This window comes from Vigna unguiculata, chromosome 9 (genome assembly GCF_037176805.1).
Source record: "Vigna unguiculata cultivar grain cowpea cultivar isolate G323 ecotype 2 chromosome 9, ASM3717680v1, whole genome shotgun sequence".
NCBI classification, from domain to species: domain Eukaryota; kingdom Viridiplantae; phylum Streptophyta; class Magnoliopsida; order Fabales; family Fabaceae; genus Vigna; species Vigna unguiculata.
This window is the reverse complement of record NC_140800.1, coordinates 9,310,552-9,329,622: the sequence shown is the minus strand read 5'-3', so window position 1 is coordinate 9,329,622 and position 19,071 is coordinate 9,310,552. Positions and strand designations below refer to the sequence as shown.

At 28.0% G+C, this 19,071-nt stretch overlaps 1 protein-coding gene across 1 annotated transcript; it reads right to left on the bottom strand.

The window, feature by feature from the left end:
• Positions 1-13,559: 13,559 nt before the first annotated feature.
• LOC114163346 (pentatricopeptide repeat-containing protein At1g18900-like) lies at positions 13,560-16,981 on the bottom strand. The gene is made up of 2 exons (XM_028047602.2): positions 16,839-16,981; positions 13,560-16,391 (listed from the first exon to the last, which is right to left on the bottom strand). The coding sequence occupies exons 1-2, from the start codon at positions 16,842-16,844 to the stop codon at positions 13,752-13,754; spliced, it is 2,646 nt and encodes an 881-aa protein (XP_027903403.1). The 5' UTR covers positions 16,845-16,981; the 3' UTR covers positions 13,560-13,751.
• Positions 16,982-19,071: the final 2,090 nt, after the last annotated feature.

Genomic DNA, 19,071 nt, shown 5'->3' with positions numbered 1-19,071 from the left:
GCTATTCTCGCATAGGCGAGGAGCTTTTAGCCTAATCAAGAATAACAGAAAACTCCCCTTTGTTGATGCGTGAGTTGTCGCCCAAGCGAGAGCAGTCTCGCCGAGAACTCGCAAATGTGTATCGGGCCTTCTATTTGAGTTTTCGCTTGGGCGAGAAGATTCTACCTTGAGCGAGGAGACTCTCTCGCTTGAGGGAGACCTTTTAGCTTAAGCGAGAATCTGGCATATTTGTTTTAATCCTCTAATTTCATTTGCGGTTGGATGAATTACTTTTAAAAGCATGAAGTATGTGACTACGCATGTATTATGGGATAGTGAACTGTATTTGATGTGTTTAATATGAAATTTATGATTATTATGTGATAACATGTGGAATTTGTGTGGGAATTTCATGGAGAAATCCCTTAGGTGATAAAGTAGTGTGTGTAGTGACTTAAGGATTCAAGTAATGTTGTATCCTGACACTCTAATGAATTAGTCAAACTCACTTAGAGTAGACTGATCCATGTGGTGAGAGTAGCAAGAGGTCCTAGTCTTTGACAAAATAATGACCTTAGATGATCATGGACTAACTTTGTGCGTGGTAGGGTGAAACACATTGGCAATAGCTCTACAGAGTAGTAGAGACCACCACAAGTGCAAACAACTAGTCAATCTGATTCCACTATATGTATCCGGATAATTGAGTTAGAGGGTCTTTGAATTGTTCGCTATCACATGTAATTCTTGCTCATAATCTGCTTATTATTTGTATGTTAAAAATTATTTTTCTCTAGCTTACATTTTTTCTCTGTGTCTATTTCTTGTTTAGTTTTCCTTTTTGCAATGATCACCAATTTTGGTGTGAGCAGATGTGGAGACCCCTAGTGATCACCATGGTGATGGAGATGTTGTGGTGTAGTTTAGTGGTGTTGGATCTTGCTCATTGTGAGCCTCTTTTGAAGAAAATGTTTAGTTGTAATTCCTTGCTCTATTGAGCAATTCTTTCGCTAAACTGTTGTACACTTTAAGACATGTTTATGGTATTGTTTCGTGCCTTTGGTTTTTTTCTTCTAGTATATTTTTGGATAATTGTAAAAGGTTGATTCTCTACTTTATGTTGTTGCTATATTTTATATTATAATTATGAGATGTTTTATTTATTAGAGTTAATATATTAAATGGGATGTCAATAAAACAAATGAAACAAAATTAATAATAACAGAGTAAAGAAGATACATTTTTTATATTACCCAATAAATGAAAGATTTATACTATTGAACACTTAATTTGAGAGTATTAAACATTCTCACGTGAAAGAAAAATATACAGTACAAAAATATTAAAAAGAATAAAAATATTCAAATGTGAGACATACAAAATATTTAATTGACATACATGAATTGAACATAATTGCATAAAGGTTATTGGAGACACAAATGAATTTCATGAAAAATAAAAACAATTAGAAGAAATAAAAAAATATAAAGTGTGTAGTAATGTGTGTGTGTGTATATATATATATATATATATATATATATATATATATATATATATATATATATATATATATATATATATATATACTTAATTGACTATGAATATTTTAATCATTTAAACGGAGACGAGAATATGGCGAGAACGGAAACAGGAACGGGAACAGGGACGGGACGGATACCGAATTGAAAAAGTTAGAGATTTTTTATATTCATACCCCTACCCAATCAATGCGAAGATTTTCTATCAAAACGGAAATGAATTCGAAAAATATCCATACGAGTTTATTTTTTATCCCTGATCGAAAGAAAGGAAAATAATAATTCGTAAGTTATAATTATAACACATGAAGGTAAAGTTTATATATAATAGTAGGTGAAGCTTTTAAGGCACTATAATAAATTAATATTGCACGTGAAACTCATAGACACCTAACTATTTTGACCTAATAAACTATTATTGTGTAATGTGTATGCAATATTGTTTATTTAGATTAGTAGCGGTCTTCGTGTGATGCACGATTTCATTTTAGGTTTAATTAGGTTTTACATTTTTTATAAATTTTAATATATTTAATAAACTTATTATTAAATTTTTTAGCTTGTTGAAAATTAAATATTTGTATATTTTTTTAATTTAGTCTCTACTTTAATTTTCTATTATTTGAGTGATATGAGTGTTATTTTGTCATTCTATTTTACTTACTTGGTGTAATGTGTAAAAAATTGTGAGATTTTGTGATTAATATAAAATAATATTAAAGTTAATTTAAATACAAGTGTGTTTTCTACTATTTTTATTGAATGATCAATCAAAGTTTAATTCAACTTGTTTGATCTCAATTTTATGAATTGATTATCAAAAACTAGTTATCCATTCATTGATGAATAACACAAAGCAAAATTGGAAGAAGAAGAGGAACTGTTAACACAAAATTTGAGAGTAAGAGAGGAAATGAGATAAATAGATAATTTATGAAACTAGAAAACTAAACAAATGATTTTCGTTTATGTGTTTAGAGCACATTTAAGCTATGTTTAAGCTCCAAAATCTGAAATAGACATAAACCTAAATGTGAGATCTAATTAGGTCTTAAGTCCAATTACAAAAATCCAAGTCAATGCAAAAAATTATTGGATCTGCATGAGTTCTTTTACAATATTCAACAAATATGCCTTAACTTCTGAAAGTCATAAAAATATTAGAGAACTCAAAATTCAACATACCATATGTCTATCTTGAAACTCTTGAAATGTAAATCCAATGGAATTAGAATCAACCAAATTAATATCTACAAAAAAAATTATGATCAAAATAGTGAGCAAATGTCAAATTGGTTAAGAATACAAAATTAAGACAAATACGTACATTAAACCCAATTTATTACTACTAAAAATACATGAGTTAAAAAAACTTAAAATAAAACATATGAAAAGTCACTACAAGAAAATGCTTGATTAGTAACCAATTTTAGTGATCAAAAGTTGTTAGTTACTATAGTGATCAATTTAGCTACCAATTTAAAAAATAAAAAATTATTAGTTACTAAAATAGTCACTATTATAAATAAAAAAATATAATTGGTCACTAAATTGGTCATTAGTTAATTAGAGATCAATTTAGAAACTAAATCATTTTGGTAGCCAAAACCTAGGTAGCTAATTTTTAATGACCAATTTCTTTTGGTAACCAAAATCATGGTAACTAATTTTAAAGACCAATTTAGTGACCAATTATAATTTTTTATTCATAATAGTGACTATTTTAGTAACCAATAATTTTTTATCTTGTAAATTGGTATCTAAATTTGTCACTATAGTGACTAACAATTTTTAGTCACTAAAATTGATTATTAATCTAGCATTTTCTTGTAGTGAGTATTTGTAATGTATAATAAAATTATAAATGTGTAAATTAATATTAGAACACTCGTAAAGTTCATTGTGGGAAAAGCTAATCTTAACGTACTTCATAGCTAAAAAGTGTGTTATGAATAAAGCTAAAATTGGATACATGTTTAGAAAGAAAGAAAATTTTACCAAAAATTCTTTAACTTTAGAAAATCCTCCATCACTCCATTTGTAACATGTTTTAATTATTTGAAGAATGGACATGCTTTTAATTATTGTTACATGAAAAAATAATTTGCTATGCAAAGTTGTAGATATATATATACATGGATGTTCAAACAAAAGTAATTGACCATTCAAGACCCAAAATTATTTGGGGACCAAAATTTAGCTTTCAACAGTTGTCATGTAGGTATGCCTGAAAGACAAGGAATTAATAGTGGTTGTTTAAGGCATACACATGTCTAAGAAAATAGTAAAATTCATTATTCACTCTTGATATGATTGTACCGATTTATTTATTGATTTCATTTTAATTGTGTTTAGTTTAATTGATTAATTGTATTAAGTTTTGATCATTGCATATTTTACTATGATAGTATCTTAATTTGTGTTTAGTTGATGATTTGGGCATTGCAATTTAAATGTTGTTTTAGTAAACCAAATGGTGGATTTAATCAACTATAAATGACAATGTGACTTTTGTTCTATTCTTTTAGTGCATTTAGCCAACTAAAATATATGTTTTTTATTGACTAAAATATGATGAATTTAAAATAACTTGAAAAATGATCATGTCCCACATTGAAAGTATACAAGAGAAATGAAAATGGAGGACAAGATTTTAGGCTTCATCAAGAGATATGAAAATGGTAATGTTTTTCTCAATGAAGGGGGTTTAAAGTTACTATGTGAAAATAAGATTTGGCTTTGTGCATGTTGGGTTAGTTTATGTGATCTCAATTTAAAAGGAATTTATGTCCCGCAGAGGATGGGTTACTAAAAAGGCTCAAAGAAGAAGGGAAAAGAGAAAAAGCTTACAACGCATTTTCAAAGCTATGGAGAAAAATACACGTTAGTAATGTAAAAAAAAAAAATTCAAAGAGGAAAATAAATATGAATCTCTTAATATTTCTTGTAATATTTTTATAAATATAAATATGGAAAATGTAGTCAATTTTATTCACATGGCTAACTTTATAAACTGGTTGAATAGAGCACTTAATTTTTTTCTATAACAAACTAGACTATATTAAGCAACCAAAAACAACACACGTTTATATTGATCCACCTAAACTATCACATTGCATTCAATTATCTCTAAAGACAAATCTTAAGAGGTTCCACTAATAAAATAAATTATTATCACAATTATGCCAATCACTATTAGTTATAACAAGTTTATAAATCACTTTTAGTTATTTGAGTATTCAAACCACTTCTGGTTAGACCATTTAAATCTTCTCTTGAGATTAAAAATCTTAAAAGAAACTAAAGAACTAAATCTCAAAGAAATATAACTCTCACATATATAACTCTAAACTTACTAGGAAACTTCATTACGTGAAGAATTACAAAGGTTTTTACACTCCCACAAAGAACACTTAGACAAAAGAATATCAGAAGGTTTAAGGCACTAGTATTTCTCATAACCTCTCGTATTTTCTTTGTCTTCATCTTAATGTCATTATATAGGACTTCTAAGATGATTGTTGCATCACTAAAAGGTTAAGAGATTTGATAACATTGTCAGCTACTAGAATGTTGCATTACATTCCTTGAAACTTTGAAAGTGGAAGCTTTATATGAAAATAGGGATGTCAACGGAGCAAGTAGAGTACGAATAATAGTTTCCTCTTACCCTACCCATTGGATAAATATCTGTCATGTACTCGTTTCCATATCTATGCGGGTGTCTGTTATGCAAGTACCCACATTTTTTTTTCATGGGTACCCGAAGGTATTTACAAAAAAAGAATTAAAATATTTAATAACATATTTTAACTATAAATTCAAATAAAATACAATATATAACATTCATAAATTTCAATAAAGTCTAAATAACCCATTTAAATAGTGTTGAATGACAGTTTACAAATAAACGAAGATTCTTTAAAACCAATTGATAAAAAAATAACCCAATTTAAATTTAAATGAGAGTATAACAGGTACGGCTATCCACAGGTATGGTTACTATGATACTCGCACTCACCTCGTTAACATGCAAGTATAAAAAATACTCTTATCCATTATCCTTGGGTATTCATTTACAATATTTATTTCCTACTCGTTGCAGATTTTATTCCTGAATACCCATGAGTACGAATTTTTTTTTTTTAATGAGTTTTTGTCTTCTCTCGAAAGGGAGGCAATTCAAATAATAATGTTTAAATGTTAGTTAACAACGTATCATGTTTAATATTGTTTCTAATTTGAAGTTCTAATACAACGATTGAGAATATACAGAGTTTTTTTTTTTATTTTTAACGATAGCTTTAATTTCATCTTTGAAAGTGATTTATGATTACTAATTTGATTATGTGCTTTAATTTTAAACAAACATATTCAAGCAATATAATATATATATATATATATATATATATATATATATATATAAAAGACTATCTAGTGTTCGAACAACTTCCTTTTGAATAAAAATTAAAGAAATATAATTTGGATACAAGAATAACTTCTAAAAAAATGACTTTAGTTGGAAAATTAGAATTACCAATCAAATAAGACCTAAATTTTTTATATTATTGTAATGGACTTGTGTGAAAAGTAGTGGTGGATCTTGACCATTAATTCTGGAGTGCCAAAATAATATTTTAAAATTTATATGTTTTATATCACTCTTACTAATACAACAAAAATAAATATATAATTTAATTTTAACTATAAAAAAATCACATATATTTAATTGATTTTTCTTTATACTTTTAAATTATTGAACACATCAATAATTAAGCCAACATATACATTACTGAAAAAACATATATTTCCTGTCAATTTTGTTTTGAAATTTTCTTCATAAAAAATACTTACAAATTTTATTATGAAAAATAATTTGTAGAAATTATTACCAATTTTTTAGTAAAATATTTACGATTTCGCATAAAGACTTGTAGAAAATACTTGTAAATTTATAATTTTGTAGGAAATAAAACTCTTAAAACTAGCAGCCATCAACAATATTCCAGGAAGGAATTAATAGCCAATTAAAACTCTTAAAAAAATGGCAAAAAGAAAATTATTGCAAAATTTTATAAAAAGATTACAAGGAAAATACCATGAAATATGAAGAATTATAGTAGTGATAAATTTTCGGTTATATTTTTTTTCAATGTAAATAATTATATTATGTAAAAAAAAATTATCTTCTATTTATTTCACAATCTTATTTAACAAAAAAAATCTTTTTGTTTAAGTAAAATGTATTGTTTATTCTTGTTAAAGATTGTTATAATTCAAATATGATTGATAGAATTTTTAAATTTAAATAATTAAGAGTATTAATAATAAAATACTGAAATTAAAATTTTAAATTAATTTTCTATTAAATATTATATTAGAAATTTAGTTATGAAATCATTAATTAATAGTAAGTGAGTAAGTAAAAGGGTGATAATAAATATTTTTATCATTTTTAAATTTATTAAATAATTAAATTTTTTCCGTAATTAAATTATTTTTTTAAAATTATAAATATATTGTAAATTTTAATTATTATACTATAAAGAATTTAAAAAAATATATAGTGGGAGGGGGCCCTGGTCCACCCTAGGTCCAACTAAGGTCCATCTTAGGTGGAAACAACTAACGTCCACCTGTGAAAGGGATATGCATAAACTAAACGAGACCTACCATTTAATTTCTTAAAATATATAATGGTTTTTACAAATTTGTTACTAATTTTTTTTAAAAATATTTTGCACAAAACGTTTTTTTATAAAAAAAAATAATTATCTGATAAAACAATTATCTGTCAATTAAAAATCGTAGAAAAAATAGCAAAAAAAATATATATCTTTTACAAAATTTTATACAAATTTGTAAAAAAAATCTCATAATATATTAAAAATTCTACTAATGAACATATATTCACTCCTTTGTATCATAATTGGTGAATTTATATAAAGGATCCTTGGGTTTTCTCTCAAATCGTGAGTTCGTCAAGATATTAGTCCCATCATGAATGTTATCTTGAATTTTCTAAATCAAGTGGCTATTGCGATTTTCTTCTTTGAAGTTATCTTTCACTACAAAAGTTGGTTTGCCCTTCATTTTCAATCCTTTACATCTTTTTTCTTTTGTTCTTATAATCAGGTCTTCACACTTGAATAATCATTTGATTAATCTCATGTTCAGCATTCTAAGAATTTTTTAGTTGATTTTTGTTAAATACAAATCATGAATTTCTTTCTATTTGTTTCCATGGTTTGAGTTTTTCTTGATTTCTTTAGGTAGTTCTTGATGGATTCTATTGTTAAATAAAAATTGAAAAATGTTTTCATCATTGGTTTAAGAGTTTAAAAAAAATAACATGAATTCTCTTCATTATAGTCACGTTTGATAGATTTAACTCGTAGTTCTCATAGTTGAACCTTATCAAGAGTGTCTTTGATTGGGTTCATTTTATATCTAACACTATGTTTAGATTCCCTTAGTATGCTTTACATTGTTCAGCAGTTTTACTTTTAATTTTTATCTCATAAAGGTTTGCTTACTTTGTTACAAGAATTACAACTTCTATAGAAGATAAACTAAATGTGTTGAAATAAATGAGTGTTTATCATAATCAAATAGGAAATTTTGTTGGTATTAAATATTAATTTAATCTTAATTGAGTTCATTTAACGTTATCAACCTCTTGGATAAATGTATTGAAGAGTTGATGTCATTAGTTAATCTATTGTTTTAGTTGTAATTTTGATGTGTTATGCATTGTGAGTTTGTTTGTATTCTTTGACCTTCATTAGTTTTAATTAGTGTGTGTTTAGAACTTTTTCTTAAATGTCAAGTTAGTTTTAGTTGATTAAAAATATTTTTCATCAATTAAAATGTTAATAATCTTGTTAGGTTTACAAAACTAGATCATTTTAATCGACTAAAATGTTTGAGCATAGAATCTCAACAAGTCTTCAATATAAGAAAAATATGGAAGTAAAAGTACCAAGAATATGGTGAATTTGTGTTTCAAAACCTTCTTTTTACTGTAATAAAAACCTTAAAAAAAATCTTGAAATAAAATATTAATTTTTTTTGAGATTCTTGTAAATAAGAAATTTGCATAAGGGAAATATATACGAAAGATCTTTAGAATAGTTCAAATATACTTGAATATATATATATATATATATATATATATATATATATATATATATATATATATATATATATATATATATATATATATATCCAATGGTAATCAATATTTAGTTATAATTAGAGATGGCAATTCAGAGCGGGCCAGACAGAGTTCACAGGCCCGCACAAAAAAAATGCGGGGCGGGCTGGGATATTGAACCTGCTGGTCCGCAATGATTTGTCCCACATAAGTCCGCAGCCCGCATGGTCTAAAGGCGGGATTGGACAGGCTGGTACGCTGGTCCACTTACAAAATTATGTGTTCTTATTTTTTTAGTTCTCACATCATTCGTCATGTTGTTTTTTTAAGTTCCTTTTATTTTTATTATTATTATTATTATTATTATTATGTTTAAGTATAATCATTGTATATAAGATAATGATTTTAGTTTTTGAATATGGAATATTTTTTTATGCATTTTTAGGTACATGTCTTGTAAGGTGACATGTTTCTATTGTACTTTAGCTATAATGTTCGTTGTTATTTTTTTTGTCTTTGATTAGGTAGAGTTATTTCGATAGAAAATGAATATCAATAAAAAGATAAAAAAGTTTTTATTTTACTCAACAACAAAAATATTTCGCTCATCACAAATGTAGGCCAGCACGCAGTGCGGGCCAACTCGACCTGCACTTTGCGGGCCAAAACACGGGACAGGCTAAAATGAACCGGACTGACCCGCTTCGTCATCCCTAATTATAATGTTAAAAAGTTAATTTATTAAATTTCATAACAGTTCATTATATTATTCTTCGTTATATATGAAAATACAACGTAGTCAATTACATTAAATAATCGACTAAATGCTCATGAAAAAATTGAAATAATGGATTGTTAATTGGATAATTGATTAAGAACATGTGTGTTTTAAATTAATAAAAAAATAATTATTTAATGCTAACAATAATAGGTTATCACTAATGATCATTGATTATGTTATTTATAATCTATTAATTTGTTATAAAAGCTTTTTTAAAATGCTTTTAAAAGATACTTAACTTTCAATCATGGCTTAAAATGAATATGATTATTACTCTAAAATTAATCATTTGTAGATGTATTATTCACACTCATTCAATCATAATAGTTATAAACAAACAATACAAAACATTTTATCACCAAAATAATTATCAAATCATAATGTAAAACATATGTCAGAATCACCTTAGGTACATGAATGATCAACTTTGCTTAGATAAGATGGTTTGAATGGTTATATTTAAAAAGTGTCTTATACTTAGTGTCTTACTTCTAAGGTGATTATTTTTTATGTACTCAAGATTTTATTTGTGACACATTGTTATAGACAATCTTTTAAGGGTTTAAAAAGTTTTTTGAATGGATAATCTTTTGTTACAATTATTAGCTTAATGAAAAAATTAATGCATCAAAATTTAATATTATTTATTAATAAAAAAAATTAGGGATATATAAGTCTTTATCAAGATTAAATTATTAAGAATAGATTTATTCAAATATTATAGAAACTATTCAACTCATTTTAGTTTTCATTGGCTCCTTAATGTTGGCGTCTAATAAAATTAATCGTAAGATGAAGTTTTATAAACAACAGACTAACTAAAAAATAGCTTATAAAGTTTTCGAAGTAGAGTTATTAGTAATTTACTAATATCAATGTGTTTAATTAATATTTAAATAGACCTTACATTGATTTAGTTAGTTTCCTTAATTAAGGTTTCCTTCTAATGTTTTTTTTTTTCTATAATAAAATTCTTACATAATGGTAAGAACTACTTGAATGGTCATTTTATTTAATTAATGTTATTATACTATTGAAAAAGAGAAATGTTATTTTAAAAATTAAATATTAATATTAAAGATAATTTAATTAATATTTAAGTAGACGTTACATTTGAGAATTGTTTTAGTTAAATAATGATTTCCTTCTTTAACAACATAATGTTTTCAATTGTAATAAAATTTCTTAAACAATAGCAATTACGTCAATGATCAGTCAATTTAACTAGTATTTAACAATAATCTTAGTTATAGTTATATATCTTCTTTGTAAAAAAAATTATTTCTTTTTTATAGTATTTTTTTTGTTTGGATAAATTTATTATAAGTATGTTTAGAAAAGAAAAACGATAACAAATAAAATATTTTTTTTTCACATCCTAAAATTGGCCTATAAGCGAATTTGGGTTTTTCTGACAAATTTTTCAATAATAATTTCTAAAAGATAAAAAAAAATGAAATTTATTAAAATGAACTTGTACCCATGTTAGAAAAAAATATATGAGAAAAATTATGCAAATTAATTTATACATGGAGTTCATTTTTATCTTTTAGTAACATTTCAATAGAAGTTTGTTCAAACAAACAATTTGCAAATGTTATTCCTCATAAAATATTTTTAATTATTCTTTTTTTTTTCTTTTCAATTTTATATGTTAGGAAACTTGTGGAAACAAACCTTTAATTTAAGAGAAAAACCAGTTACAGTGAGATCCCGAAAAATAGTACTGAAAATCAAATATATTACTATCATATAGCAGTAAAAAAAGTCATTTAGGTCATAAGAAAATAGAAGTTATATAAAAAAAGAAAAATTAAGAAACAAATTTCCCTTTTTTTTCTCTTGTAATTGCATTTCATCGTTCTCTTTTTCACTTTTTGTTTTCCATTTCTTTACTTCCTATATTTTTTCTTTTTCCATCCATTGCTTTCTCCTTTTCTTTTATATTTCATTTTCTAAGGGATTTTAGAACAATTATACATATCAAAGGTAAATATGCCAACTAATTTACCTACTTTTTTCCATATAAACTCTAAATGAGTGACACAAAATATAACTCAATTAAAAAAATAGTGCCCAGAAAAAAGTGTATTCGTGTAGCAAGAAGATTAAATGGACAACTGGAACTTTTATTTGAAAAATATCAAATGTTTCTAAATCATATTCAAGTGTGTTTAATTCTCTCAGAAAGATGTTGTGAATGAAGTTCTAGAAAATATAATTTTAGTGGAAAAATTACACAATCAAAATAAACGAGGCAAATAATATAATTTCCCACAAGCCTTAAGGTAAAAAAAATGTCGCATATAGAAGCTAGTTTGATTATGAAAATTATGACGAAGAACTTTATGCAAAGTATTAATTCACTAAAAACCAACTATATTAATTTATCGAGACAAAATAAACAAGTGGATCCAAATCTAAGGAAAATTCAATGATATAAATGTTGTTGACACAATGATTATGGAAGAACAAAGAGGGATAATCTCTTACGAATTGTTCGTTTTAAGGGATATTACTGTTTAAATTGATTTGAAGAGACAGATTAACATATAAATTGTTGTTCGTTTGAAGAAATAAACAAAGAAAAGTGCGGATAGATTTGAGAAAATACATCACAGTTCAATCTCACCACAAATGCGATGATTTGCACTGATATATCAAACTTTACATTTTTGTCCTCACATTTTATTATCATATAATACATTATTATATATTAAATATATATTATTATATATTATATATTATTATAATTTATTATTTATATATACATAACCGGTTATATATATAATAAATTATTAATAATTAATAATAATTAAAATATTATATATATATATATATATATATTATTAATAATTATTATATTAATTGTTAAATAAATAAATATATATATATATATATATATATATATATATATATATATTTATATAAATATATAATTATTAATAATATATAATAATAATTAATATTTAAAATATTATTATAAATATAATGATTAATATATTAATATATGATAACTAGTAATATATATATATAAAATGATTATTATTATTAATTAATAAAAGTATATAATAATTAATAATAATTATCATATGTTAAAAACTAATAATATATGTATTTATTATTAATTTATATATATCTATATATATATATATATAATAATTAATATATAAAAATATAATTAAAATATTCTTAAATTTTAACTTTTTAATTTATTCAGTTGTAATTTTATTAAATTTTTATTATGAAGGGTATTTTTGTAAATTTAAAAATTTTATCTATTAATTTTTTTTTAATTTATCATATCAATCAAATCACTCACTAACTTTCATAAAATTTATCTTCAAATCCACTCACTTTATTCTCTAAATCAACTCAAAAAAACATACATATTCTTCTCTTTAAATCCATACAAATCCATCTTCACACTCTCTCTCAAATCTATCCCTTCATCCGAACACGGCCTTAAGTTTCGGTCTTCAACTACATTGGTACCATACTTCTTAAGTTTACATAGGGGGTTCTACATAAGGCATTGAGATCACTTTCAACCCAAAACCTTAAGACAATGAGTTTATGGACCTTCATCTTTATATAAATTATATAATGTTCTACTTTCTCATTTCTACCCAATGTGAGAATTCAAGACGAGAAAAAATATAACTATTATTTTATTTCTTACATAGAATTCACTAAAGTAATGGTCTAAAATAGTCAAGAAGTTAGAGAATGAGTGAAATAAAGAAAACATTAAACATATCGCTTTTTTTAACCTTATAAAACACATGTACTCGATACCTTCAAGAATCTACCTAAAAGGCTTTCGGAACACACAGCGGATAAGTTTTTAAAGAAAGTGATCGATCATTCGCATCTCAAGAAATTAATCTTGTTCATGATTTAGGATTGCATAGGCTTTGACATTGATTAAAAGAAAGTTGATGGTTGTCTACCATTAAATATTTTTCTTTTAACATTTTCAGATTGTTCTTTGGGTTTAGGAGATTTATTCCATATAGCCTTCTATTCTTTACGAAATTTAATCTCTATTTATTTTAATATTATTTTAAATAAGTGATTAATAAGAAAATGAAGAACACCAGAGTGAAGACTACTAACAAGCATTCAGTTTATCATTCTCAACATAAAAATTTGATAACTTGGATAAGTGCACACTGACCACCTACAATTACATACGTACAATGTCAGCACTGTGCATAAAAACCCCACTTCATTTCCCTCAGCAAAATTGTCTAAAGCTGAAGTGGAAACGAATCTACAATTCTACAATTACCAACTACAGTAAATGCATTCGCTCCACATAAGAGTGGTGCAACCATTGACTAAGAGGTTCTCCACATCCTACAAAACAGCCTGAATTTCCATTTTCAGTGAAAAACGGGAAACTGAACAGATGCAGCAGTTCATGCACTGTCTGTCTCACAAGAGAAGAACCTGTCACCCTACTCCTTCGACCCCATCCAGTGATGATATCTATCCGGTTAGGGCCAACACCAGATGTTAGCATCTGTCGCCGAAACCAAGCAAGAGTCCTAGACAATGCTGTTACAGCAGTTCCATCAGACATGACATGAAGATTTATAAGCCAATAACAAGAGCTTTTCTCCTTCACAGCATCAGGGTACACATTTTTTTCTGCAGCCACCTCCCAAACTGAACCAGCCTCCTCCTTTAGCCCAGATTTATGAAGAAAGTCCACAACTGCATCTACAAGCCCCCTTTTGCCTTCTCTATCCTCAGAATGCATAAGGTCTAAGAATCTGCTCGCATGATCCCGCACGTTTTGACCATCAGGTCCAGCTGCTGGCATGGACTGTAAAAATGCATGTGCTGGATGGCCAGTAACTGCCATAAGCTCACGACAAAAACACATATCATACGATGATTGTGCATCCGTACAACAACTGAGAAGCAGAGTGTAAGTCTGCAAAGAGGGGTTTAAGCCCAGAGCCACCATGTTTTGGAGAAGATTATATGCATCTGGCAATCGATGCACCCTTAGGAATGCACTGAGAAGTGAATTGCAAGTTGGTACATTTGGAAGCAAACCTGCTCTCAGCATTGCCTGATACCATTCCCAAGCCTTCTCAACATTACCAGCCTTTCCCCACAGGTCTATCAGAAGACCATACACAGGTTCATCAGGAACCCAATTGTTCTGTTTCATCTCAATGAAAACTGCTTCTGCCTCCTCAAGATACCCACAGTGACCAAGTACCTCCATTACAATGCTGTAAGTAACTTTGTCAGGTTTAAATCCTGCATTCTGCATGTCACGGTATAGTTTCAATGCTATCTGATAGTTCCTTGCTTTGGCTTGTAAAGCAATCAAGATATTGTATGTGACAATATTAGGAACACAACCCTGATCAACCATTTCACAAAATAGCCTATGTGCAGCAGATAAGTTACCAGATTTTCCAAGGCAGTTGATCATGACACTGTATGTGAATGTGTCAGGAGAAAGGCCTACTTCTTGCATTCTTTCATACATAGACATAGCCACATCGAGAAATCCAGCTTTTGCATGGATATCTATGAGTGTGCAGTAAGTAACACGATCTGGTTCACATCCCATCTCCTGCATTTTGTTGAACACATTCAGTGCCTCCCTAAGGTAGTTTGCACGGCCATAGCTGTGAATTAGACGATTGTAAGTAACAACATTAGGCTGGCATCCATCCTCGATCATCTGTTCTAGCAATTTGTTTATAGCACCAAACTCTCTTGCACGGCCCAGGATACCAACCATGGTCGTGTAACTATGCCCATCATGCCAGAAGCCTGGTTGTCGCTTTAGCCAGTAAAAGAAGCTAAGAGCAACAGTATGGTCTTGAAGTTGCTTTAGGATCTGGTTAGCTTGGTACGCATCAATTGAAAAATTAAGGTTATAAAGAGCCTTCTCCGTAGCAGGACCCCACTTTAACTGTCTCAGGATATCTTTAACCATATCCACAACATGCCCTGAATTAGTAAAATGCCTGTTTGAGTGAGCAATTCCTGCTGACATATTAGCATTCCTTGTGTACTTACCGAAACTTTCCTTGAATGGCCCAGCCATCTGTGGATTTGAACTTGGCATATTAGAACCAAAATTTGTCACAAAGCGGTTTGAACGAGATCTTGTTCTCTGTGGCAAGGCTCTGCGATCATGGCTATTTACTGGAATATTTGGAGCTGCCCCTGACTTCTCTGTCCCTGGAGAAGCAACAGGCTTAAAGCCTTTAGCTAAATTTGATTTATCACCTTTTCCCTTTGCCCCATGATGACTATTTGTATGTTTTGACGGCTCCGGATGAGTAGAAACAGGTGGCTTGGAATGAACGGCAGTAAAGCTCTCCTTTCTAATTTGCTGCACATTGGAAGATCTAATGCTGGGTAGGGCTCTGGCAGGATCAACCATATAATTCTTAGGGTAGTTTAGTATTCCCATGCCATCAGACAAAGGAAACTTATAATTAACTACATCAGAAATAAAATTAACAGCAGCAATACCGGCCCTATAAAACTGGTCAGCATTAAGAGAAGACGAATGAGTAACATGGTCCTGAACACCATCAGCACCACAAGCGTACGCCACAGAATCTGGTCTACTTGGTGCATACGAAGTAGACCGAATTTGTTGTACACAACCAGATTGACCAACATCCCCAGTCTTGAGGGAAACAGGGCCATTTGCCAAGCTTCCAGAGACCAGTGTTCCTACAACTTGAGATGTGGTTTTGGATACTAAGGAAGAAGGTTTCTGAACAAGCAAATCTTCACTAGTTTTTCTCTGCTGTTTTCTTGACACACATGTTTCATCCTCAGGGCAAGTGCAGGAGTTGCCATCACCCGCATTACATCGCGAACCCCCAAGAAAAAAACTCCTAGCATTACTGGAAAGGGTACTGATCTGCTTTGCTCTTAACATATTCTGTGAACAAAATTCAACATCTCATAATAACAAACCCCAAAAGAATAATGAAAGTAGCGTCACATGGCAGTAAACAAACAAAATGCAAAATGCGAAATGCAGGTACCATAGCACCAACTATAAGAACACACACCTAATTATCATTGCTATAATAATAAACAACGTCCAATTAAAAAAGAAAAATCAAATACCATGGTCAAAATTAAAACAGGCATTTTGAAAGAAGAAAACGTTGCGGCAATTCCATTTGACCCAGAAAGACACTAAGGAGGGAGCAAAGGTAAGAATACTCGTTAAAGTGTAAAAGCAATTGAAAGGAAAAAGCTGTGATTTAGAAAACCGAAAACATGAAACATGCGATGGTTCCGAAGAAGAAAGACATAGAGAATGGAAGACGAGAAGAGATTAATGAAATTTGTGAGGCGTTGAGGGAGTGAAGAGAGATACCTGCATGGTTGAATGGTGCTATGGAAGCATAGAAGGGTTGAGAAGGTGAAGAGAGGGGTGGCGGCTGGTCTGGTTTGTGTTGTGTTGTGTGTGGCGTTGAAGGGTAGACTTTTCCAAACAACTTGGGGCAGAAGCTAATGTATCTATGAGCTGAGGTGTGCCCTGATCTCACGCACCCGACCCGGTTCAACCGGTCCACACGTTAATGCATATTTTTATATATATTCGGGTCGAATTTAAGGAAGAGGTGTTGAAATTTATTTATTTTTTCTATGTATGTTTTATTACTATTTTATGTATAATTTTGTATGGAGGTATGAGATAATATTTATTTACAGTGTTTTTAATATATTTAAATATTATTTCATACTATGCAATTCGTGACTCGTTAATTTGGCCACAAAGAATTCGGGTTCGATGGAAATGGAGCGAGCCATCACGAGATAATAAAGCCCTTCTTAAAATTTCATTTCCTTTTTTACTTTTTAAATTTTTTGTGTTTTTAAGTGAAGACGGGTGTGCCTTGCCGCCCACGCTCATTCGTGATCCACACGAAGAACACGTAGCTTATTCGTTAGTCTTTCAAATTAGCCAAGGAACATATAATTTTTGAATAAATGTCAGGATCTAAGTATTTAAAAAACAACGACATATAAGGCAAAAGCAGTGCAATTTTGTTTTCAAAATTATCAAAATGATTCAATTATAAAAATGAAGAAATTGTGTTATTTTGATACCACTTTATTGTAAAGAAGTTGGATTAACTTGGCACATAATAATTTACTAAAGTGAAAGTTATGGGGAATTGACATGATTTTAGTTAAAACTGAAAAAAAAATTACAGTTATACTAACTTGGTACGATTTCAATTAAAACTGAAAAAAAAAATACAACCCATTAAAGTTATAAAGTTATATTAAGTTGACACGATTTCAGTTTATATTACAGGATATTGAAGTTGTACCAAACGGATACAACTTTAACTAAAATTTAAAATAATTGTTGATCTTCGTTTTTGTCGCAAAATCTCAATTTGTTCTTCGTATTTTTATTAGTCTCAATTAGTTCTTCATTTTTGTAAATTAATATCAATTAGGTCCTTACTAACACCGTTAAGTAGGTGCCACGTGTCAACTCCTCATTTTTTTGAATTTTTTTTGGAATTTTTTTGAATTTTTTATTTTTTATTTTTAAATATTTATGCCACGTGTCAACCTAATATGGTGACTCGTATCAAATTATTGTATGAATCTTAATTTGGTCCTCATATATGTTAATTTGATTTGATATGAGTCCCAATCTTTAAAAAAAAAATTCAATTTCACGCACTCCAAATTTAGACCAAATTTTACTTTTATATAATGTTATGATTATTTTTATTAAAATTGATATTTTTATTAAATATTTTAATAATATTAATTGTATTTAATATTAAAATTTTAAATATATTTATTTTAATTTGTTTTAAAATTATTTTAAAATTTTACATTTGAATTTATAAAATTGTTATTTTTAAGTCAACTCTAAAATATTGTTGATATTGAATATTATACAAATATTTCGAATATAAATTTATTAATCTATATATTTATAATTTTAAAATAAAATTTAAATAAAGTTTAATATAAAATATAAATTTAAATAAATTAAATATTGTTAAAAATATGTAATAGAAATATCACTTGTAATAAAAGTATCATCATTACATTTATAAAAAAAATTAAATTTGTTCTAAATTTGGAGCACATGAAATTAAAATTTTTTTAAAAAAATTGGGACTGAAATCAAATCAAATTAACAAATATGAGGACCAAATTGAGATTCATACAATAATTTGACACGTGTTACCATATTAGATTGACACGTGACACACTACAAATCTGACACGTGGCATAAATATTTTTTTAAAAAAAATTAAAAATTCAAAAAAAAATTCAAAAAAAATTCAAAAAAAATTCAAAAAATTCAAAAAAAAATGAGGAGCTGACACGTGGCACCTACGGTATTAGTTCCGTACTAACAAAAATGACTTAATTGATACTAATTTACAAAAATGAGGACTTAATTGAGACTAATAAAAATATAATGACCAAATTGAGATTTTGCTACAAAACGAGGACCAACGGAGTATTTTAACAAAAAAAAATTACAACACACTAAGTCCTACCAAGTTGGCACGACTTGCCCATTTCCCTATTTTTTAAGAATTTACACCATTTTGGTAAATTTGAAA